General features: G+C 54.5%; 3 protein-coding genes across 10 annotated transcripts; 2 read left to right on the top strand and 1 right to left on the bottom strand.

The window, feature by feature from the left end:
* NPFF (neuropeptide FF-amide peptide precursor) lies at positions 1-858 on the top strand. The gene is given in 4 exon segments (XM_079775132.1): positions 1-170; positions 172-215; positions 217-378; positions 489-858. Coding segments are annotated over 4 exon segments (348 nt in total). The 5' UTR covers positions 1-146; the 3' UTR covers positions 607-858.
* An 88-nt stretch (positions 859-946) lies between these two features.
* Positions 947-6174, bottom strand: TARBP2 (TARBP2 subunit of RISC loading complex). 5 transcript variants are annotated; one of them, XM_079775127.1, is made up of 9 exons: positions 5780-6174; positions 5060-5229; positions 4186-4288; positions 3547-3642; positions 2931-3003; positions 2603-2720; positions 2158-2285; positions 1538-1739; positions 947-1372 (listed from the first exon to the last, which is right to left on the bottom strand). In XM_079775127.1, the coding sequence occupies exons 1-9, from the start codon at positions 5830-5832 to the stop codon at positions 1215-1217; spliced, it is 1101 nt and encodes a 366-aa protein (XP_079631253.1). In that variant the 5' UTR covers positions 5833-6174; the 3' UTR covers positions 947-1214. The 5 variants fall into 5 exon arrangements, with proteins under 5 accessions (XP_079631253.1, XP_079631257.1, XP_079631256.1 ...); XM_079775131.1 differs by lacking the exons at positions 4186-4288; positions 5780-6174 and having other exon boundaries at positions 5060-5075; XM_079775130.1 differs by lacking the exons at positions 5060-5229; positions 5780-6174 and having other exon boundaries at positions 3547-3625; positions 4186-4232.
* A 1481-nt stretch (positions 6175-7655) lies between these two features.
* Positions 7656-23432, top strand: MAP3K12 (mitogen-activated protein kinase kinase kinase 12). 4 transcript variants are annotated; one of them, XM_079774662.1, is made up of 15 exons: positions 8107-14053; positions 16400-16573; positions 16673-16881; positions 17233-17416; positions 18252-18443; positions 18710-18868; positions 19027-19185; positions 19786-19894; positions 20064-20173; positions 20302-20418; positions 20543-20680; positions 20882-21506; positions 21687-21757; positions 21850-22120; positions 22267-23432. In XM_079774662.1, the coding sequence occupies exons 1-15, from the start codon at positions 14043-14045 to the stop codon at positions 22363-22365; spliced, it is 2628 nt and encodes an 875-aa protein (XP_079630788.1). In that variant the 5' UTR covers positions 8107-14042; the 3' UTR covers positions 22366-23432. The 4 variants fall into 4 exon arrangements, with proteins under 4 accessions (XP_079630786.1, XP_079630788.1, XP_079630785.1 ...); XM_079774660.1 differs by lacking the exon at positions 8107-14053 and adding an exon at positions 7656-7822 and having other exon boundaries at positions 16400-16881; XM_079774659.1 differs by having other exon boundaries at positions 16400-16881.
* The last annotated feature ends 4 nt before the right edge of the window (positions 23433-23436 follow it).

The following is a 23436-nucleotide window of genomic DNA, read 5'->3' as shown; positions in this document are numbered from 1 at the left end:
CACGCTGAAGGACCAGGGGGCCGGGGTGGAGATCAGATCTTCATGGTAAGTGCGCACCCCTCCCCACATCACTGTTTCTCTCTACCTCAGCATGGGACTTGTGCTCTCGGTTCAAACACTTGTGGCTAGGGTCTTTGTTTGAAGAAATGGCTACTCAGCCTCCTACAACTTAGTCACTGGAAGCCACATCCTTCCCCTACTGACCTGAATGTCATGTCTTTGCCCATATTCCCTGCTGGGTGTCCCTGTACCACAGGAGGAAGACACCGGACCCCGCACGCCACAGGATGCCGAGGCTCCTGCGTCACTCTTCCTCTCGCTGCTCCAGGCCATGCAGAGACCCGGCCGGGGCCCAGCCTTCCCGTTTCAGCCCCAAAGGTGAGTCTGAGAGGGACACCGGCAAGGCAGGGGCCAGGGGAGGAGAGAGGGAGGGGGCTACAGAAGGGGGGACTGGAAGGACCTACAGCTGAAGATGGATCTCTCCTAAGGTTTGGCAGAAACACCCAGGGCTCCGGGAGCAACGAACGGCTGAGTACCCGAGCTGGGGAGGGGCTGAGCTCCCCGTTCTGGAGTCTGGCTGCCCCTCAGCGCTTTGGGAAGAAGTGACATGTCATCCCTTGATCCATCTGCATGCAAGGTCCACACCCAAAAGTGCCATGTGTGCCCCCCCCCCCCCCCAAATAAAGCTGCCTGGCTTCTGAATCAGGTGTCTGTGTCTAAGACTTGATGGGGCTGGGAGGGAGCCCATGGCAAGAACCAGTCCCTCCATCTCCACCAAACTCCAGAAACACAGGTGATGGGGTTCCCAGAAGTCACTGCACCCAGCCTCCTGCCACCAGAAAAGCAAGCACGGGGACATGTGCAGAACAAGGTGGGGAGGCACAAAGGGGAGGTGATCTGGCACGAAACTCTCTGCCATCAACTACTCAGGGAAACGGAAAGATGAGGGTTTAATAAAAGCAGCACATTTATTCTGGGCTCTAGGGGACGGTCCGATTTCATTCCCCTCCATCACCAGTAACAGGACGGATCCTGGGCCACTGAGGCACTGTGGTCCCTGGCTCCTGGGCCCATGCCCTCCTCGGCCTGCAGGGAGGCAGTCTGTCAGAGGTAGAGATGGCACCTCCAGAGGGTGCCAGAGCTGGGCAGATGCCTGGGCCGAGAGCAGGAAGAGCAGGGAGCAAGGTTGTATGTCCAGGAGTCCAGCTGGAGCTTTACTTGCTGCCCGCCATGATCTTGAGGTACTGCAGGGCACGGCGAGCCGCCTCGCCGCGAGCTGCCTCCCTGGTGGCTGCAGAGCCGTGACACACGGTGATCGGCTGTGTGGACAGCTCCACCAGGCACTGGCAGAGCCCACTCAGGCTCAACTCCTCTGGAGACCGAGAGAGAGGAGGAGGCAGTGTCGGGTGGCGAGGCAGCACCGGGGGTGGGGGGGTGGGATCCATGCCGCCATCATGCCCTCCCCCCACTCCTTATCCCCATGTGTACTTGCTCTGGTCCAGTCCCCACCATCCCCCGGCCCCCCAACTAGCCATACCAATATCCAGGTAGCTGACATGGAAGGCCTGCTCCTCAGACAGCTCGCTGAGGACACTGCAGCAGGCAGGGCCCAGGGCACCTAAGGAGCCCAGGGAGCAGCTGCGGAGGGACAGGATCTTCTCTCCCACCGAATTTCGCAGAGAATCCCAGGTGCAGCCTGGGCCCCGGTTCCGAAGTCCATCCAGGCGGGAGCCCACACCCTGACGAGATGAAGACAGTGAGAAAGATGTGGCATTGGGCTGGGACCCTGGCATTTGAGAGACATTTAATGTCCCGGGAGAGAATAGCCCAAAGAAGGGTACCTCCAGCCTGCCTCCCCTCAAGTCAATTCCCGTATGACCCCCTATCCCTGTCCCTATCAGACCCTGGACTGGATGGCCAAGCTGCCTTCCTCATCACAGGAACAAAAGCCTGCAGGCCCCTGGCCTGCACCAGCTCCCCCAAGACACTCACCAGGTGGGCCTACAGCTGAAGCTGAACGGGAACCCCAAGAATCCTGGCTCCGATAGGAAAATGGACAGAAGCAGGCCTGGGACCCAGAAAGGCTCACTCCCGAGTCACAGAACCGAGTCCCCAGTGCCCTGGCCTGGCCTGGGGGATGGCCCACAAGCCACTCACAATGGAGAAGTGGTCATCGTCAGGTTCTGCCTCGTTCCCGTCCCGGGCATCCAGAGGCACCGTGTGCACTCGAAGCAGCATTTTGGCGGCCGCATTGCGCTTTGCCAGCTTTTTGGAAGTGCCACTGCCTGCATGCGGGGAGAGGGTTACTGGATTATAACTCCCAACAGACTCAGTGCTTTCCACCGGGCTCAAATCTGGGTTGAGGGTCCCCTTAAGAGACATCGATTAGAAAGGGGAGCTCAGGACCTGCCATGCACCTGAGAATCTGGTTGGCCAGAAGAAGGGGGAAGACAGGGCGTAAGGAAGAAGCTAAGAGGCAGGAGCCAAGCTGGGGGTCTCAGCCAAAAGCGCGGGGCTGTAGCAGAGAAGCTAGGTGCTGCCTGTGGCCAGGACTGGAGTGTTGGGGGACAGGAGCTGCAAGAACTCCCTTCTGCCCAGTTACCAATCTCAATGAAGCGCTCCACTCTGCAGGTCATGGTGAACTCTTTGCGGTGGGCCGGCCCCGACTCCTGAGTCACCGTGTACTCAGGCAACCGCCAGCCCTTCTGCACCACCAGCTCCTTGGGAGGGAGAAACAAGGGTGGACGGGCTGAGCGAGAAGAGTCCAAACATCCTTTCCCTCCTACCCGAGGGGCCTCAGATTCCAGACTAGAGGAGGAACAAATGGGGTGAAAAAAAGCCCTCAGAAAGGGCAAACGCCCCCCATAACCTGCCCTCATGGCCCCTGGTTCAAGGGAGGACGGGCATGCACAGGAAATGAGGGGGCACACCTGCAGAGCACCAACAGGGTTGCACTCAGACTGCTGAGGGGAGACGGGGGGCTGCACCTCCATGGGGGGGCTCCTGAAGGAAAAAGGGCCCAGGGCCAAAGCTGAGGGGACTAGTTTTGTCTGCTGCTGCCCAGGAGTCCTAAGCCTCGTTTTGGTTTCCCCCACCCCAAACTCCCAGCCGCCTTTCCTTCCCCCTCCCCTGCAAGTGAGTCTCCTCCAGGTCCCAGACCCATTTCAATTTTCTGGAACATGTGATCACCCCCTCGCCAGGACAGTGGGAGAGGGGCTGTATATCCAGTCCCTGGAAGAACCGGATGGGACTCAAACACAGGACCATCATGGGGCCAACTCGGAAGAAAATGGGGCCTGCAAGACCCTTAACATGGGTCAAACATCACCCACATGGCCATTTAAAAATAACTGGTTACCACTTGTCCCAAAAGCTTACCAGCTGGTGCAAATTCTTCAAACTCTGGTCCCCGACTACTCCAGCCTCTGTTTACTCTCAGACTTCCTCATGCCTGACCAGCCTGGGTCCAAGGGCTGGGGGCCAGGAGCCAGGACCCATTCCTCCCCCCCCCTGCCCCCCACCAGGCAGTCAGAAGACACAAGATACCTGGTTGGGGCAGCAGATGGAACAGGAGTAGCAGCCGCTGCAGCAGCAAAATCCGGACCGTCCTCAGGCAGTGAAGAGTCTAAGGGAGAAAAAGAACTTCCCGAGGGGAAGGGAGCCTCTGATTCACACCCCTGTGGAGCGGGGACAGTGAAAGGGTGGGGGACCCAGGTCCTCCTCACCTGCCCATCCCCTAAGAAAACTTCCCATTTGAGTCAAAGACTCAGGGAAGCTCAACCACCAGCTCTTCCTCCTGGGATCCTTTGCTTGCCAAACACTGGATCAAAAAGACTGAGGAAAAGAGAAAGAGGGTCTCTCTACCCAAGAACTATAGGAGCAAAAAACTCCAACCTCAGTGCAGAAGAGGAAAGGATATCTTGCTAGACAGAGAAGGCAACACCCTCCAGCCTCAGCCTCCACCCTTTCCCCTCCTTAGCCTGAACCCCAAACCACAGCCACAATCCCTCCGTGGAGCTGGCCATTTCCCCCAGGAAGCACCCTGCTCAGGTCCAGAGGAAACTCAGGAAGAGAAGATCAGGTGGCCAAGTGTCACCAGGTCAGGCCTACTGGGCAAAGGGGCTGACGCAGGGGCCTGGGTTCCTGGCAGGGCCTCTTAGGATGCCTCAGCTGTTCCTCCCTCACCTGCTGTCCTCCAGGGCCGGCTCCAGCATGCTCCCCCCTTTGAGGTGTTTGAGGGCCACCTCAGCTGCCTTGTGCTTGGCTGCCTTCTTGCTGGGGCCCTGACCTGAGAGAGGGGGTGTGGGCAATACTGGAGGTCACTGGAAGAGAAACCAGCATCCCACAGCCTCTCTCCTCACAGCTACAGCGAGTCAACCAAGCTCCTCCTCACTGACCAACCCCTGTCCAAAACTGGAAGTGTTCTATGAGCTCCCCAAACCAAGCCATGCCGGACAGAACTGCTCCTGAGCTCAGACACCTTGGGTGGCGATTCTTTCTCTGCCTTACTTTCCTTTGGGAAGCACTTTCTCTCAGTAAATAGAGATGGCTGTAAAAATTGAAATAAGGTAGGTTCTAGCGTCAAAGCCTGGCTCTGACTTACTAAGAATGGGTGACCTTGCACCAGTCATTGAACCCCTCTGAGCCTGTCTCCTCCTATTCAACTTGAGGGTACTACCACCTACATCACTGGATTAGACTGAGGTTTATGATTAAATAGGAATTAAATTAAGCACCTGCTACAGAGCCCAGCACAGCTGACACTCACTCCCCAAACACTTCGCTGAGATTTCGGTTTGTCTCCTTTTCATTTTTCCTCTAGGATGCTGACGATCTGCCAGATCACTGTGGCAATCTTGCTTGCTCCTCTAAACACTCCCAAGAACTACCCACCTCCTCACAGACCTGTTCTCCCAATCCAGCCAGTGGCTTTTCCCCCTGAAACCTCTCCCTCCCTCACGGCTCTTGGAGAAGAGGACTGTGAAGAGACTCCAAGAAATAAAGCCATTGGGGCCCTGCGAATGAACACCCCAGCAAGGCTGGCCCAAGCCTTCCTCACCAGTGCAGCTGGTGTCGCCAACGGTGACCCGAAAGGTGAAATTAGGCTGGTGGGCTTGGCCCTCGGCTTTGAGAAGGTCGTACACGGGCGTCTTCCCTATTCTGGTCCCATACTCCTGCAGAAGGCTGATCGGGGTCTTGCCTGGGTTGGCTGCCAGCATTTGCTCTATACTGGGGGGAGGGGCACAGACCCTCATCACACCTCCCCTCTCTGCACCCACCTGGCCAACCACTGCTATATCAGACCCAGGCACACTATGGGGGTCACAAGGTCCAGGGGACCCCAGGCAGTACAGCAGTCATAGGCTAGGTTCAATGTTTAGAGGTGCAGGCTGGGAGAGCAGGGTCCACTGCCCTAGGGCAAGCGGGAAATGCACTGTTCCTGTCTCAATTAAGGCGTGGGATCCTGTACCCGAGTGCAGGTTGGAAGTGCATGTCCCCTAACACAGTGCAGCCAGGAACCCAGTTACCCACCAAATGCACTGAATGTCGGGGGCATAAAGCCCAATGCCCCAGTACAGTCTGGGAACCGGACCAGCCCCAAACTATTTCGAGCTGGAGGCAGTGGCCACTGCTCGGGTGACTGCCGGGAACCGCGGCCCAATACCCCAGTGCTTGCCGGGAACAACCCTCAGGCCAGGTGCATGCTGGGGCCGCGCCGCTACCCCTCCGCACAGCGCCACGCTCTTCGCCCTGCAGCGATCGATGCAAGGCCGCTCACCTGGGCAGCCCGCAGCCCGTGGTAGTGCCGGAGCCCTGCTCCTCTTCACTCATTCCCTCCTCCGTCCCCGCGGGCGCCACCGTGACTTCTGCCTCCACGCGCCCCAATACACCGCCGACAGGCTAGGGCCGGGGCCAAGCCCGGAGTCGCGGCCGGTCGGGCCCGCCGTGGGGCATTCTGGGACATGGAGTCCCCCCGCCCACCCGACTCTATGAGCCTCCAGCAGGAGGGGAGCTATCCGCCCCACAACCCTCCGCGTGGTCCGCCCTCGCAGGCAGCGCCGCCTTCTGGGAGGAGCGGACCCCTACACAGTCGCTCCCCGAGAGGAGGGTGGGTTGTTTGTTTTAAATACTATCCCGCCTCCTTCCTTCCGCGCCTCCTCTCCCCTGGCTGGGGGGGGAGAAGGGGGGAGGCTCTGGACATGCGCATTAGCAGCGTGGAAGCGGCTGGGGCGGGCGGTAGGGCTAACTCCCCGGTGGCGGAGCGGGAGGTCGGGGGGCAAGGTTTCCGGTGCTCAGAAAACTACCGAACCCAGGAGCTCGCGTGTCACGTTTGTCGCAGCTGGAGGGGCAGGGTCAAGCCTGCACGAGAAGCTTCCGGCGCAATTGGTTATTCCCGACTGCGCTTACCTGCTCTGGGTGTATTGCGATTGGTTACTTCCCCCGAGGGGCAGGGACAAGGAAGAAGTCAGTGCCTTTGACCCCGCCTCTTTCTGGAAAAAAGGTTGTGATTGGCTAGTGGTGAGACTGCTGTCGGGTCCTGACTCTCCGCGGTCTGCGAGGGTAGGCCTGACCGGGACGCGGGAGAGCACGGTTCTCTGCCCCTCCGAGTGCGGGGCAGTGGTACGTGCGAGTCCATCTCAGACAGTTCACCCTTGGCCCTCAGCCCAGGCCCCTAGCGTCCGGGCCTTCGTCTCACAGAACCTGCTTCCTTTTCCTAGGTTGTCCTTTACCTCTCTTCCCATTTAATTCTGCCCGCAGCCTGTTTCTTTTCTAAAGCCTTTCTAGAATGCACCTTTCTGTGGCTGTTCCCGGGTTCACCCTAGGGAACCTTCTGTGGCCGGCCCGGAGACCCCTCCGGAGCCTGAGAATCGAGGGGACGACAGGATTGGAAGGACTAAAGCCCATGGTGGTCTCATCTCCTCTGCCATGGGTCTTGGGTCTCAGTTGAGAGCAAGAGAAAATGTTGGCCTCTTAAGACAGTCGGCTAATCTGGCTTTCAGAGGTCCAGTCCCTCCTTCCCAAAGTCTCACAACCACTGAACTGAAAGGTGAAGGAAAATCTTGTGACCTTGCAGAGAAAGAAATCACGAAAAAATATCTGATTCTCATGAGTGTTCTAAGAGTGGGTCAGGGAAGAGAAGGCTGAGCCTGGGGCGGAGGTCCAGAAGAATCTTGGAATATTGGGGGGTCATCCAGGAACACGGAAGGGGGAGGGAATTGAGCTGAGTGGATTCCCATTGGCTGGAACTGGAGTGGTGACAATTAGGGGAAGGAAAGCTGGCAAAATTGGTATGACTGGGGGAGCAGTGCTAGTGCGCAGGGGTGGGGTGTTTTCCCATCTAAGGGGCTACTGCCTCAGGGTGTAGGAGGGGTTTGTAAGACTAGTCTTAGGGGGCTCCTTTGGAATCAGCTTAAGGCCCCGGGTGGGACCGCCCGCAGGGAGGCGAGGGCCCCAGACAGACCAGGGACCCGCCTGGAGTGCACCGGATGGCAGCCGCGGGCTCCTTTAAGAGGCCGGCGGCTCCAGCGTAGCATCCCCCGCTCAGGGCGTGTCCGTCCCGGGGGGCCGGGGGCAGGGGCCTGGGAAGGAGCGGGAGTTCAAGCGCAGTAGGGACGGGGCTAGGGGTTGGGGGGTGGGGGGAGAAATCTGGGGCTGACACCGGTACACCGCGCGAGCATCGCCTCTGAAGGCGCCCCGGGTCCGGTGGAGGGCAGCGGGGGGAGGAGAGGAGGAGGAGGAGAAGGAGGAGGAGGCGGGAGCAGCATCCGGAGCCGAGCTGCAGCAGCGCCGCCTTTTGTGCTGCGGCCGCGGAGCCCCCGAGGTGAGAGCCGGGCCGAGTCGTGGGGAGCGGGGGGCAGGGATGGGTCCGGGTCCTGGGACCCCGGTAGCGAGGGAGGGTCGGGATGCAGCTGTGGCGGGGTGGGGGAGGGTGCAGCGGGGATGCTGAGGCTGTGGGAATGGAGGAACTGTAGACCTGGACCCGACGCCTGTGGGGATGGGAAGGAGAGGAACGGAGGGGAGGGACGCTGCGGCCCAGCTTGGCCCAGCGGGGAGATGGGAGATGAAGAGCCTCAAAAGCTTAAAAGGACCGTATGGGGTGGGGGTGGGGGTATGGATGGGGAACCGACTTAAGGACAGCGGGCAAGAGACCATCCTCCTCTCCTCCCACTCTTCCTCAGAAGGAGAAGAGGGAAGGAGGAGGAGGAGTTTTGGCCCTTGAGAAAGAAGGCAAGGAAGGATGGACAAGGCCTGGTGGGCCCACCGACCCCCAACCTCCCCGCAAACACACACACTTAGCAGGCTGCACCTGAGGATTACAGGCAGCGAGCACCTGTTCCTGGAGGCCCAGGCCGTGGTCTCCTTCCCCGTCCACGGTGAAGCCCCCAATCCCCTCCAGCTATGGCAGTCACCTTCTCCATACAGCTGTTGCATCCTCCCCTCCTCCATTCATATGTGGGTTTCTCCCTCTGTCCTTCCATCTCCTCTCGTTTTCCTCACCCATTTCCCAAGCCCAGGCCTTTCATGAACCTCCTCCTCCCTTTTACCCACACACGCCTCAAACTCCTTGGCTTAAAAATACATAAGAATCCTAGAATTTAGGGAGTAGTCCTACCTTTTAACTCCATTACCTGTTCCCTTTGGGAGGAGAGTGAGTGAGTGGTCCTCATCCAGGAGGTCTCTCCCCACCCGAGTTACCTCAAGACAGTCAGTGCCTTCCACTAAACAACGTGCAACTCCCCTCCAACTTTCAGGATTAACCCCATGGCTCTGGGAACTCTGGTTTTCAGCCAGAGTGTCCTTCATACCAAGGAAAGGCAAGCAGAGAGGATTCAGGAAGGCAAGGACCCAGGTGTGCCCTGGCCTTTCTAAGCAGACACTGAAGTTCCTCTGAGCTGGTAGCGCCTGCTCTTTTCTATCTCACACTTAGGAGGGGCAAGAGCAGCTTCCCTCTCAAGCCTGCTGCTCACCCACTCACATTGGGGACTGAGGGGATTCTGGGAGACCCACCTCCCGCACACATGAAAATGCACAACTAAATATCCTTCCCCTCGTTAGACCCAGTATGGGCAGAGGAGGCAAGAAGTTTAAGTAAGGAAGTGGCTCAGGACTTCCTGGGTGTCCTTACAACTGAGGATGGCAGAACCCCTCTAAAAACCAGCTGCTGTTTCCCAGTCCTGCCCAGCAAGTGATGGAAATGATGATGTGGTCACCTGGCTTTGCCAGGAAGAAGACTCTAAATCAGTGATGGCGAACCTATGACACGCGTGTCAGCACTGACACGCGTAGCCATTTCTGATGACACGCGGCCGCATGCCCAGGATGAAACATTTGCTGCTCCTGAGGATGAAACATTTGCGAAATAATGTTTTTTCCTCAAAGTGACACACTACCCGAGTTATGCTCAGTTTTTTGGCGAAGTTTGACACACCAAGCTCAAAAGGTTGCCCATCACTGCTCTAAATTCTAGTACCCTCCACCCAGGACTCACCTAACGGAAAAATGGCTCATTGTGTGCAGTCCTGCCTGGGCTGGGGAGAAATAATGGACGGGGGAACCACCCTTCGGAAGTCCCTGCTGGGGGAAAAGGAGCAAAGTGTGAAGATGCCAGCAGGGGCCAGGGGCTTCATGAGGGGTTGCCCACAGAGACTGGCCTCTGCTTCATTTGCTCCCAGGACTAGGGCTGTGTGTGTTGGGGAAGGTGCTGAGGAAGCAGGGACTCTATTGCAGAAGAGGCCGAAGATCACCCAGGATAAAGAGCCCCTGTCCTTTGCTTTCCTCTTTCCTTGCTCCCCTTTTCTCCCTCCTGTTTGTCCGTGTCCCTTGTCCCTTTCCACTGGTACCCTGCCTACGGCTTCTTGCTTTTGTGGCAGAGGGAAAGGGAAAGAAAAGATGGGAATTACATGAATAAAACCCCTTCTAAAGCTTGTCAGGCACTTTTCACATGGCTAATGCTTATAGGGGGCTTGCTGGGTGCCAGGGACTGGGCCAGGAACTTTATTCAACAAGACTTACAACAGGACTAAGAGGTAGTATTATCATCATCATCTCTATTTTAGGGATGAAGAAACTAATACTTAAGTAATCTGTTCGAAGTGAAAAGGTTAATATGTGGCCAGAGCTGAACCAGAGCCTGTGTTCTTACCCAATGCATTATAAAGTGCATACCATTGTGTGGCAGAGGTACCACTGCCCCATTTAGAGATGAAGGAGCCGATGTCTGTTAAGAAGTCGCATATTCCAGGTTGCCCAAATGATCAGGAGCAGAGACAGGATGTCAACCAAGCCTCTCTGATTCTCAGGTCATCCACTCTCCCTCTACTGCACACTGTCCCAAGCTAGGTGACAGAAATGGACAACACTCGGTAATTTTCATCTCTTTAAAAGTAGATTTTTAAATTTCTTACTTGAAAGCAATTTAAAGTTATTACTGAAATACTAGAAAATATAGATAAGCCACAAGAAGAAAAACACCCACAATTCCACCTACCTAGGAAATGGTACACTGGTATCTATCCCTCAAGCTCTTTTAAAATGCACATTCAGCTCAGGGACTGTTTGTTAAAATACGCTGAGCTTCCTCCAGGTTCTCCTGAGGTTCTGAGCAGGAAAGACCCTTTGTGAGCTCCGTGGCCCATCATATCTTGCTCCTACCCTTTCCTTCCCTCAGACTTGAAAGAGCAGGGCTGAGGGGTAATTCTAGACCACACTGGCCAGGGGGTGAGGATGGGCTGCAGAGAATTAGCCTTCCTCCTCAGAGCGGAGGAGGAAGTCTGGCAGGATTTGCAGAGGAAGGACCAAGGACCTGGTAGAGGAATGACGGGACTCTGGCACACCGCCGCCGCTGTGACCTGGTGTGCCTGGGACCTGAAGTTGAGATTTGCCTCGGGGAAGCAGAAGGTTGGAGACCAAGTCTCCCTTGTTCTGGTCAGACAGAAAGAGGTGGCCTTTCCAGAATTCACAAAGAAAGACCCGGTGTCCAGCCAACCAGGAAGACAAGCCAGGGACTGTGTTTAGAGCATCCCTACATCGTTTTACTTAACCCTCCCCACCCCATGAGGTACAGTTGGGAGCCTTGGAGAGGTTACATTTCTTAAACTAATTTTTGGCAAAACTGAGGTTCTAGTTCGGATCTATCCAAATCCAAAGCTGGCTTTGTAATTCCCTCCATTTCTCAGCACCTTCACTGCCCACTCTGCTGGAAGATGTGGTGACCATGAGGGTTCTCGGGGCTCGGCCTGTAAGAGGCCGAGGGCCTGGATTTCGATTTCTCCAGGTTCTCAGGAGAAGGCATTTCCCCCTCATGAGGGCACTGAGAAAAGTTGTAGTTCTTTTTGTCTGAGAAGAACCCTGGGGCCAGGACCATGGACTCTATAAGATGCAAAACAGCAAGCTGCAGCCAAATGACCAGAAGGCATGGCCAGAAGGGGTCAGTCCATCCTCTAAGGGTCTCAAAGCCTGCAGAGGTGAGACTAACCTTCCAGTCTCCGGTCTCCTTTCCCCATGAAGGCCTCCCTTCCCACCCCCACTCAAGAAAGAAGGGGAATCTCCCTCCTCTTCCTGAGTACCAAGTGAAGGCCAGAACAAGTGGCTCGTGCTCAGTGTGAACACCCAAGATTTAGATGGTTTGGCCTCGAAACTGAGCCTCCAAGACAGCCAGATAAGCAGCCTGGCATTGAGACGAAGCTGTTAGGAGGAACCAAGGAAGAATTCAAAGGGTTTCCTTGCCACGGGCCTCCAGCATCTCAGGCTGGGAACCTAGGAAGAAAAAGGGGGAAGAGGGTATTCCCTGCCTTCACCACTTATACAGCCTCCTGAAGAGGCACTCTGGGAACCAGCACCAAAGCAGAGAATCTGGTAGCTGAAACTGGGTGTCAAGGTGTCCAAAAAGCCTCTTACCCTGGAAGATGTATAGCTTAGGGACCACTCTGTCCCCTCACCCAATCTGGAACAGAGTTCTGCACAGTAAGCACTTGATAAACATGGTGGACAGATGACTGACATATCCACCCACTCCCGTCACATCCCTGCCCTTCCCCAATGCTCTGCATAATTGATGGCTGGGGAGACAGCTCCCCTCCCCCAGGTGACCAAATGTCTGGGCCAGGGGTTCCTAGCCATATCCCCCCAAAGCCCTGGCTCCAAGGCCCAGCCGGGGCGGGGGAGGGGGAGCAGTGGGGCACAGCTGGCAGGTCAGAGAGAAAGGAAAGGGCGGGGGGGGGGGGGGGGGGTTGCTGCAAGAGAGATATCTCCCATTTACTACAGCTCCCTGGAGCCTCACCCCTTCAGGTCAATCTGGAAGAGTTGTCATTAGCCTGAGAACAGGGTGAGGGTGGATTGAGCCTGGATAGATTCCCTCCCTTTCCCTTAGTCCCGTGGTTGGCAAACTGCGGCTCTCGAGCCACAAGCGGCTCTTTGGCCCCTTGAGTGTGGCTCTTCCACAAAATACCACAGCCTGGGCGAGTCTATTTTGAAGAAGTGGCGTTAGAAGAAGTTTAAGTTTAAAAAATTTGGCTCTCAAAAGAAATTTCAATCGTTGTACTGTTGATATTTGGCTCTGTTGACTAATGAATTTGCCGACCACTGCCTTAGTCCCATCTTTTTCTTCAGCTGCTCCCACTGCCCTAAAAGACAAACAGGTGAAATGGCTCCTCTCCCTCTCTCCCAGCTGCTGGCCCTGGATACCAGAGGGCTCTCTGGGGAAGCTGGTGAGCTGGAGAGAGGCTGGGCTTCATGTCACCCTCTCTATGCCTGAACCTCTTAGTTGCCAAACGCCAAACGAAGGCTGCAAATTGCCTTTTAAAAGCCAGGTGCTGTGCCTACTCAAGGCTCAGCTTCTAAACAGAAAACGAATCATCCTGTTCTTCAGTCAGTCCCTTTTCCTCTCCTTTTTCTCAGTGTCTCTGCTTTTCAAAATCAGTTTTTCAATCCATTCTTCTCAGGTTTGGCTCTTCCTGGCTTCACGCTGTTTCTGTCTTTGTATCTCTCAACTTGTCTCTCCCTCTCTGGCTGTGCCTGTTGTCCTTTCTGTGTTTATTCTCCCTTTCTCCCCATTTCCTGCTTTCTCTGTGACACTGCACCCCCCCAATGCCAAACCAAGCCCCCTCTCCAGCATCAGGCTCCCTCTGCTTGCGCCCAGCCGGAGATCTGAATGCGGGGCCGAGGGAGGGAGGTGGGGGCAGGAGAGGTGCACCGGAGCGGCCGGCAGCTGCACGTGGGCCAGCCCGGGTCGGGGGCGGGGCCGAGGCGCAGCCCCACCCCCGCCGTCGCTGCTCACGTGACCCAGGGCTAATCTGGTCCCGGTGACTTCACGCGCCGCCTTGGGCCCAGTCGTCATGGTTACGCCGCATCGCCCTGCGCTTTCCTCAACTTGTATCCCCTCCCCTTCCCGACCCGGACCCCCTCCTCCTGCTGCCGGCCCCCGCCCGCAGCCACGCGCCACGTGACGACCGGGAAGGGGAGGGGGTGATGGGCCCGTAACCCCTTCCTCTCCGCCTCGATTGGCCTTCACTGGGGCTTCTAGCGGGCCGGCAAGTGGTCCTGGCGCCTCCAACGCCGACCCCGCCGTCCCGCCCTGCTGGCCTGCCAGGGAGCTCCCGCCTGTCTTCTCAGGGGTTCGGAAGGGAAGCCCCGTTTGAGGGGCGCTGGTGGCAGCCCGCAGATCCTCCAGGGGGAATTCTGCGGCGAACTGGCTTGTTATTTGGCCTGTGTTTGTCATTTGCATTGTAGTGTCATTTGCATCTAACCCCTTGAAGGCGCTCATCTCGTGGGATGTGTTGGGGATTCAGAGGATGGACCGGACTGATTTCAGCTCTCTGCGCCTGTTTTCTCAGGAATATAAAGGGGCCAGTGGTGGTATGTCCTTCGCTGGCTGGGTCTGAGTGGTAGGTAGTGTAGGTGCGGTCCTTAAGACACTCCTCTGGGGTGAGTGAAGCAGTGGCCCCATCTTACTGAGCACCTGCCTGCTCGCCAGGTGCTGTTTGAGGCCCCGGGATGGATCCCATGCGAACTCATGCTCTCGGAGGAGCCAGGCGCCCTATCACATGCGGCCAGGGTAATGGGAGCCATGACAGAAGCACAGGGGACTGTGCCACAGCAGCAGGGCCGGGGGGGGGGGGGGGGGGGGGGGGAGAGAGAGACTTCCAGGATGAAGTGAGATGGGAGAGCAAGAGATTCGGCTCGAGAGCACACCTGGGGACCGATTCTGAGCCTCTTCCTAGCTAAGCTTCCTGGGCAGGTTATTTAATAATACCCGTCAAATGGGCAAAAGATGCCTCCCATAGAGCTCTGAGCATTAAATGAGCTCATGTGACTATGACAGAGGCTAACATGTATAGTAAGCCTTCCATGAGAGTTAGCCATTCTCAACCCAGTTATGTATGGCCTGGGCGGGTCCGAGCAGTGGCAGATGAGGCTGGGAAGGGGCCAGAGCTCAAAGGTCAGGCAGGCGGACCAAAGGCAGTGGAGCATACTAAAGGGTTTGAAGCAGAAGAGGGGTTGCTGGCCATCTTTTAGTTTGGAGCATCCCCTGATACACCCAACAACGTTTTGACTTCAATTCCTGGTCAGGGCACATACCTGGGTTTTCAGCTCCATCCCCTGTCAGGGTGGGTACAGAAGGCAACCGATCAATGTTTCTCTCTCCTTCTTCTTCCTTTCTCTCTCTCAAATCAGTAAATATATCCTCGAGTGAGGATTTAAAAAGAGAAAAAAAATTATTTTAAAGGCTGGTGGAGAACGGGCTCGGGGGCGGGGGGCTTTGGAAGAACTTGGAAACCATTTAAGAGGCAGTTGTCCTGGGTCAGGTGACACAGCTAATAAGGCCTGAATTAAGTAGTAAAGTGGGAGTAGAGAAGGGAGAATAGAATGGCATCGGGTCAGAACTTTTTAAATGTGTCAGGCACAAGAATCATCTGAGGTGCTTGTTCTATACACAGATTCTGGGTCCAACACACCCACTGAAAAAGGCTTAGAGAGGCCTGCAAATTAAATGTTACAGGAGCTGAGACCACCAGAGATGCCAGACGTCCATGTTGATCTGCGTCATTATCAGTGAGCCTTTTCTATGTGTAGATTCCTGACATCCCTCTCCTGATGGGACTCGGGTTCTGGTGCAGGGGGTTAAGGAACAATGAGGATTGCTGTCCTCAGGAACCCTCATGTCACAGGATTTGGTTAACTGACTGGATGTGGAAGGAGACGGGCGACTAGAATGACCCCCTGTGTCAAGCTCTGGACAAGTTTGGTATAGGGCGCAGAATTGGCTGTGCCTGAATGATAGCTGGTTTACCCTTTGTACAGTTGGAGAAACGGGCTCAAATACAGCTCGCCTGAAGTCACACAGCCAGTAAGAGGCAGAGGCAAGGCCAGGATTCAGAGTTCTTGATGATTGCTTAAGTAGCATCCAGCTATGGATTGGGACATATCTTCATTGTCTAGAAAGCTGGGTCTTAGTTTGGGAATCTGGGAATGAGGCCATGGAAAAAGAGGAGACAGGGTCTACTCTAACTGACCGCCTAGGGGAGAAGCTGGGCTGATGGGGGTTAGGCTAAGCAGGATGAAGCAGTAGGCTACAGCTTGTCCTGACACAGCTTCTGCACCCCCATTGAATGGTTCTGCCTTGTTCCCCAACTGTGCTGGGGAGATAGTGGAGTTGATTGGTTACTGCCTTCACGTATCTGGAAGAAGCCCAGGTGTGTACCTCTGAGCACCCTCACGGGAGACCAGATGTGATCTCTGAGCCTCAGGATACTCTCACCTGAGTTTAGTGTTCCTGCTACTGCCTCAGCTGTATCATGTGTAAGTACTCGAGCGTGAGGCCCAGGAATGTCATCTGAGAGTGCTTGAGTGATGCTGAGTGTTATCACTGTCACCTATGCGTGCTTCCGTGCAAGGGCCCTAGGTGTGTTACTTTTAGGTGCCTAAGGTTGAGACTCAAAAGGTATATATATCTGAGACCCTTATATGACATGTGTGTGTGCATGTGAGCCTCAAGTGAAAGAAATATGTGCTCCTAAGGCAAATTGCAGTAATCTTACAGGGAGAAGGGACTAGTCTGTTACCATAACACTTGAACTTGAGATATATTTTACCAGTACCTGAGCAGGGCCGTTACCTGTGTCTACCTGAGAATGATACTCAGGTATGTTACCTGTATACCTGAGTATCATTCTCAGACTTGTGTTACTAATAGACACTTCAGTGGAAGCCTGTGTATCAGGTTTCCTAAGATGGGTCCCAGGTGAAACTTGCGAAGGGGGATGAGTACCTGACGGTGAGACTCAAATGTTATTTCCAGTAGGGAGCCCAGCTCCCCAACTTGTGCCTGTGACTCTAGAGTGAGCATTCTGAGCTGACGTGCCTGTGGCTTTGACCATTTCTCCCTCCTTTGTTCCTATAGGGCCCATCGCTCACCGCCACACTGGGGCCTAGAGGCCATGGCCTGCCTCCATGAGACCCGCACACCCTCCCCTTCCTTTGGGGGTTTCGTGTCCACCCTAAGCGAGGCGTCCATGCGCAAGCTGGACCCAGACACTTCTGACTGCACCCCTGAGAAAGACCTGACGCCTACCCAGTGTGTACTTCGAGACGTAGTGCCACTGGGTGGGCAGGGCGGGGGTGGACCCAGCCCCTCCCCAGGTGGAGAGCCACCTCCTGAGCCTTTTGCCAACAGTGTCCTGCAGCTACATGAGCAGGATGCAGGAGGCCCAGGGGGAGCCGCTGGGTCCCCTGAGAGTCGGGTGCCCAGAGTTCGAGCAGATGAGGTGCGGCTGCAGTGCCAGAGCGGCAGTGGCTTCCTGGAAGGCCTCTTTGGCTGCCTGCGCCCTGTCTGGACCATGATCGGCAAAGCCTACTCCACAGAGCACAAGCAGCAGCAGGAAGGTAGGCTTTGTCCACTTTGTCCTCAGGGACTCTCTCCCTGTTTCCCTGAGCTTGAGATCTGTTGCACAATCCCATCTAACTCACCTGTTGACCCTCTCCCCTGAGCTTGGCCCAAGCTCCTTATCCATCCATCAGCTACTGACTTCCCAGCTTTTTTTTTTAGGCCACCCATTCATTCATTGCCTTCCCTGTCCCCCGAAACCTAGTCTTCGTGACCTATTTTGGCTACTTTTTTGCCTCACCCTCCTTGAGTCATTTCAGCTAACCCTATCCTCTCCCTGTACCTGACCATCACAAGGCCCTGAGGGTGGCTCTCTCTGAACCTTGTGACACTGTGCCTCCTGCCCACAGACCTTTGGGAGGTCCCCTTTGAGGAAATCCTGGATCTGCAGTGGGTGGGCTCAGGGGCCCAGGGTGCTGTCTTTCTGGGGCGTTTCCATGGGGAAGAGGTGGCTGTGAAGAAGGTACGGGACCTGAAAGAGACTGACATCAAGCACCTGCGAAAGCTAAAGCACCCCAACATCATCACTTTCAAGTAAGGTTCAGGGCAGGGGTTGGGGATACTATGCTGAGGGTAGGGACCTACTTGGGCAGCAGGGATCTTCCCCACCATTTATTTACTTTTAAAAAATATTTTTATAAATTTTTTAAATCCTCTCCTGAGGATATATTTTTATTGGTATGAGGGAGAGAAATATCACTGAGAGAGGGAAACAGCTGTTGGTTGCCTCCTGGATGTGGCCTGACCGGGGATTGAACCCACAACCCAGGTATGTCTCCCGACCCAGAATCGAACCTTCGGTGCACAGGACGACGCTCCAATCGATTGTGCTACACTGGGCTATCCTACCCTTTTTTTTTTTTTTTAATGTTTTTATTGATTTCAGAGAGGGAGATAGAAACATCAATGATCAGAATCATTGATTGACTGCCTCATGCATGCCCCCTACTAGGGATCAAGCCTGCAACATGGGCATATGCCCTGACCTCCTGGTTCATGGGTAGAGGCTCAACCACTGACCCACACCGGCTGGGCTACCCTACCCTTATTTATTTTTTATTTTTATTTTCTAAAATATATTTTTTTATTTCAGAGAGGAAGGGAGAGGGAGAGATAGAAACATCAATGATGAGAATCACTGATTGGCTGCCTCCTGCACGCCCCCCCCCATTGGGGACCAAGTTGGCAACCTTGGCATGTGCCCGACTGGCATCGAACCTGGGACCCTTCAGTCCACAGGCTGACACTATCCACTGAGCCAAACCAGCTAGGGCTACCCTATCCTTTTTAAAAGAGACACCCAAATGGCATGGGTGGGAATGAGGTTCCAGGTATACTGGGCTGGTTCATACTACTGTTTGGTCCCCAGGGGTGTGTGCACCCAGGCTCCCTGCTACTGTATCCTCATGGAGTTCTGCGCCCAGGGCCAGCTGTATGAGGTACTGCGGGCTGGCCGCCCTGTCACCCCTTCCTTGCTGGTTGACTGGTCCATGGGCATCGCTGGTGGCATGAACTACCTGCACCTGCACAAGATTATCCATAGAGACCTCAAGTCCCCCAAGTGAGTAAGCAAGCAAGCAGGGAGACACTGATGTGCATGGTCTCCTGCAGATAACGCCACCCACGTCAGTGTAGCCATCTCCCTGCTTCCAGACCCTGTCCTATGCCCATGTGGCCATCTCAGAAACCCCTCCCAGTGACAGTCCTAACCCAGGGTTGTGGTGAGCCCCCTGGGTGTCCCAAAGGATTTAACAGAAAAGTAGAGTTGCTGCAATGGATGAGGTGTGTGGAGGGGCCTGGACCCCAGCTGACTACACTCTTTACCAGCATGCTAATCACGTACGACGATGTGGTGAAGATCTCCGATTTTGGCACTTCCAAGGAGTTGAGTGACAAGAGCACCAAGATGTCCTTTGCAGGAACAGTAGCCTGGATGGCCCCTGAAGTGATTCGTAACGAGCCTGTGTCTGAGAAGGTCGACATCTGGTGAGGGCCAGGCTGAGGACTGAGAATAGCAGGTGGCCAGCATAGGGAGTGTGGGAGGGAAGAGGGTTTCCCGGGCCTGAGTGCAAGTGAGATGTGTTGGTAGCAAACAGGTCCTTTGGAGGGATCACCTCCCAAGTGATATCCCCTCTTCTCCCCAGGTCCTTTGGTGTGGTGCTATGGGAACTGCTGACTGGTGAGATTCCCTACAAAGATGTAGATTCCTCAGCCATCATCTGGGGTGTGGGAAGCAACAGTCTTCATCTGCCTGTGCCCTCCAGCTGTCCAGATGGCTTCAAAATCCTGCTTCGCCAGTGCTGGTAAGAGTGGCCTGGCAAAGCTGGGAAGCTAAGGGGTATTGCTGGTTAACCAGCATGTAGAATCCAGGCATTTGGGCCCAGAATCATGAACAGGGAAAAGGGGACAGAGTTGCCATATATGGCTTTTGAAGACCCCAGGATTCAGACCATGAATCCAAGGGACTACAATGTAGAAATGAGAGGTGGATTAACCAGTAATCTGCAGGAGTGCATTAGATTCAAAGCCACACAGGCTTTCTGTGACCATGGGCAAGCACTACAATTTTTAGAACACAGGAGGGAAGAGCCTTGGTCCCTTATTTGGAACCTAGACCCCAAAGGAAGGTTGAACATTTCTAATCTTTGGTTAAACATTTCCCAAAGTGTGTTTCTTTTAATGGAGTCATTAGGGAAAAGGTTTTGTTTTGGCAAGCAAGTTGAAAATGAATAGGTTTGCTTACTGCAGGGTTTTGCTATGCTAACAGATAACATTTCCTAGACATAATTGAATAGGGAATTTTTATCAGAGTCCATTCTAGGATTGGGTTCATTAGGACACTGAGAAAGGATGCCCTAATTCCTTTCTGGTCCTCCCTCAAATTCCTTCTTTAACGCCTCCAGGAACAGCAAACCACGAAATCGTCCATCATTCCGACAGATCCTGCTACATCTAGACATTGCTTCAGCAGATGTCCTTTCTACACCCCAGGAGACTTATTTTAAGTCCCAGGTGTGCTGTGGGTAGGAAAATGAACACCTGAGCTTCCTCTCTTTGAGGGGAGGCTGGGAAGGGTTGATTGGGATGGAATAAATGTGCTTTGGGAGGCTGAGACCTGGTGTTGGTCAATCATGTTCCTCACTCCTATGTTCCTCACCCCTCATTATTTCTCCACCCCCAGGCAGAGTGGCGTGAAGAGGTAAAGCTGCACTTTGAAAAAATTAAGTCAGAAGGGACATGTCTGCACCGCCTAGAAGAGGAGCTGGTGATGCGGAGGAGGGAGGAGCTCAGGTGTGTGCCTGTGTTTGGAAAGGGGATTTCAGCAACAGCAGGGACCATGGACCAGTTCTCAGGGACTGGGATCAACTATGGCACCCAGTGAAGCCAGCTAACCTCAGGGACTCTTCTGCCCATTGCAGACATGCCTTGGACATCAGGGAACACTATGAACGGAAGCTGGAGAGAGCCAACAACCTGTACATGGAACTTAATGCCCTTATGTTGCAATTGGAGCTTAAGGAGCGGGAACTCCTCAGGTAACCATAAGGCCCTTACACAACCCTAATCCCACTTTCATGAAGCTGTGCCTGACTCAGATGCTACTAAGCCTGGGTCCCCCTTCTTGGTCACATGCCCAACTGAAGTGGTGTGTGTCTTTAGGAGGGAACAAGCTTTAGAGCGGAGGTGCCCAGGTCTGCTGAAGTCACACCCTTCGCGGGGTCTCCTGCATGGGAACACAATGGAGAAGCTCATCAAGAAGAGGAATGTTCCACAGAAGCTGTCACCCCACAGCAAAAGGTGAGACCAGAGTTAAGTGCCGAGATTCAAAATTGGCAAGAGGGATGCAGAAGCAGGGAGTAGGAGTCAAGGATGCCAGGAAGACTGGTACTGTGTATTTAGAAAGGGGAGAGGAGTGCTTTGTGTACTGCCCAAGGTTAGGGAATGCTTTCAGTTGATAAATTTGTTAATCTCAAACTTGTCCTTCCCCTCTCCCACCAGGCCAGATATCCTCAAGACTGAGTCTTTGCTACCAAAACTAGATGCAGCCCTGAGTGGGGTGGGTCTTCCTGGGTGTCCTAAGGGTCCCCCCTCACCAGGACGGAATCGCCGTGGCAAGACCCGTCATCGCAAAGCCAGTGCCAAGGGCAGCTGTGGGGACCTGCCTGGGCTTCGTGCTGCTGTGCCACCCCATGAACCTGGGGGACCAGGAAGCCCAGGGGTGCTAGGAGGGGGACCCTCAGCCTGGGAAGCCTGCCCTCCAGCCCTCCGTGGGCTCCATCATGACCTCCTGCTACGAAAGATGTCCTCTTCATCCCCAGATCTGCTGTCAGCAGCACTGGGAGCTCGGGGCCGGGGGGCCACAGGGGAAACTGGGGATCCTGGCTCACCACCTCCAGCCCGGGGCGACACCCCCCCAAGTGAGGGCTCAGCACCTGGCTCCACCAGCCCAGATTCACCTGGGGGAGCCAAAGGGGAGCCACCTCCACCAGTAGGGCCTGGTGATGGTGCAGGGCTGCTGGGAACTGGAAGGGAAGGGACGGCGGGACGGGGAGGAAGCCGGGCTGGGTCCCAGCACTTGACCCCAGCTGCACTGCTGTACAGGGCTGCTGTCACCAGAAGTCAGGTAAAGTATGAGAGGGTTCTGAGTTCTTTTTCTCCCTGGGGTCCAAATGCATTAACTCACCTCCCACATTAGGCTCTTTATCTTAAGCCATTCCCTACTTAATGCTTTAGAATTATGTTCCCCTTCCCTGGGCCCATTACCTCTTCCCACTTTTGACCAGTCTATTCATCTCTCCTACAGAAACGTGGCATATCATCAGAGGAAGAGGAAGGGGAAGTAGACAGTGAAGTAGAGCTGACATCAAGCCAGAGGTGAGTGATGGAGCACAAGAAGTAATGACATTCTTTTGCTTCCTGGGCTGCAAGAAGCGCAGTCAAGCCGTAGGTGTCTCGCTGACCTATAGGTGGCCTCAGGGCCTGAACATGCGCCAGTCACTCTCTACCTTCAGCTCAGAGAATCCATCAGATGGGGAGGAAGGCACAGCTAGTGAGCCATCCCCCAGTGGCACACCTGATGTTGGCAGTACCAACACTGATGAGCGGCCAGATGAACGGTCTGATGACATGTGCTCCCAGGGATCAGAAATCCCACTAGACCAACCTGCTTCAGAGGTGGTTACAGGCCCTGAACCCTCCTTGCCCATCCAGCACCAGGACCTACTCAGGGAGGAGCAGGTGAGTAACAGAAACAGGCAGTACTGGGCAGGGAAGAGATACCTGGTCATTTGAGAGCTATTGGGTAGATGGATGCAGAGACCAGAAGATAGGTTTATACAAGAGATTCTGAGCCTCACCCCTCCTTGCATGTCTCCTTTTCACAGGGCCCTCCCAATTCCGAGGACTCAGACTGTGACAGCACTGAACTGGACAATCCCAACAGTGGTGAAGCCTTGCAGCCCCCAGCCTCCCTCCCTCCATGAAAGCCACTCTTGTTCTTGTACATAGGAATATTTATATAAATAATATATATATGCGCCACATAATCAACAGAGAAAGACAGGGCTATCCCAGCCTCAAGTCAGGCTCAAGAGACTGACCCCCTGACCAATTCACCTAACTGGCAGCTGTGGAAATGAACAAGGACTGTCCTAGATCTGTGGGTAAGGGCAAACTGGCCCCTCCCTGCTTCACCCAGTTATGTTCAACAAGCAGTCAGGCAGTAGAAAAGCCCAACTTGCCTCCTATGGTCCTCTCTACCCTTTCTCCCCAAATACCAGGGAGAAGGAAAGGGAGCCACTTAACCGCACTTTTTTGTTTTCCATTAACTGTTTACACATTTTGCACCTGGGAGGAGGGAGGCTAAGGCTGGCTCCTCCCTTCTGAGGTTTATCAGGTGCAATGTAACTAATTTCTTTGTCTCTTCATTTCTCTGCCCAAGCACTGGCTTAGGGTCTAGGGGGAGGTTAGAAGATTGTACAAGCATGTGATGGCTCAGGCTGAAGAACTGGGATCTTAAGTCCCTGCTTTTATTTTGGTGCCTGATTGGGGTGGAAACTGTCCTATTGTAACCCCTGTGAAAAACCTTGAAATATAACCACTCCAAGCAGGCCCAGCTGTCGAGGGTTTTCTTGGTGAATGAATGAGGTAGCATACATGATCAAGGAGAAGCCTTGGGCTCCAGACATTATCTGAGGACTGTGGATAAATTACTTCCTCCTTTTATGCTCTTCTCTCTAAATGAACATCACTTAAAGCTCCGACCTTCTAAACTTATCTGCATAAATGGGAGCAGGAAACTAAAGGATGTTAGAAGGCAGATCTTAATATTTCATCTTGCAACCTGAATCCCAGCCAGACACACTTCCAACAGCTTCCAGGTGTATGCATGTGCATCCTTTCCCACAACCCAACCCCCAGGTGACTGCCTATTTACAGATAAATCCTAGGAAAATGTAACCCCCAACCTTTGAAATTAAGGGCACAGCCAGCTTGCTATAGCTACTAGGTCACCTTTCAATGCAGGCTCAAGAGAAAATCCAATCAAGGGCTAC

This window comes from Cnephaeus nilssonii (genome assembly GCF_951640355.1).
Source record: "Cnephaeus nilssonii genome assembly, chromosome: 6".
NCBI classification, from domain to species: Eukaryota; Metazoa; Chordata; class Mammalia; order Chiroptera; family Vespertilionidae; genus Cnephaeus; species Cnephaeus nilssonii.
The sequence above is the reverse complement of the archived record's forward strand: the minus strand, read 5'-3'. Positions and strand labels throughout refer to the sequence as shown.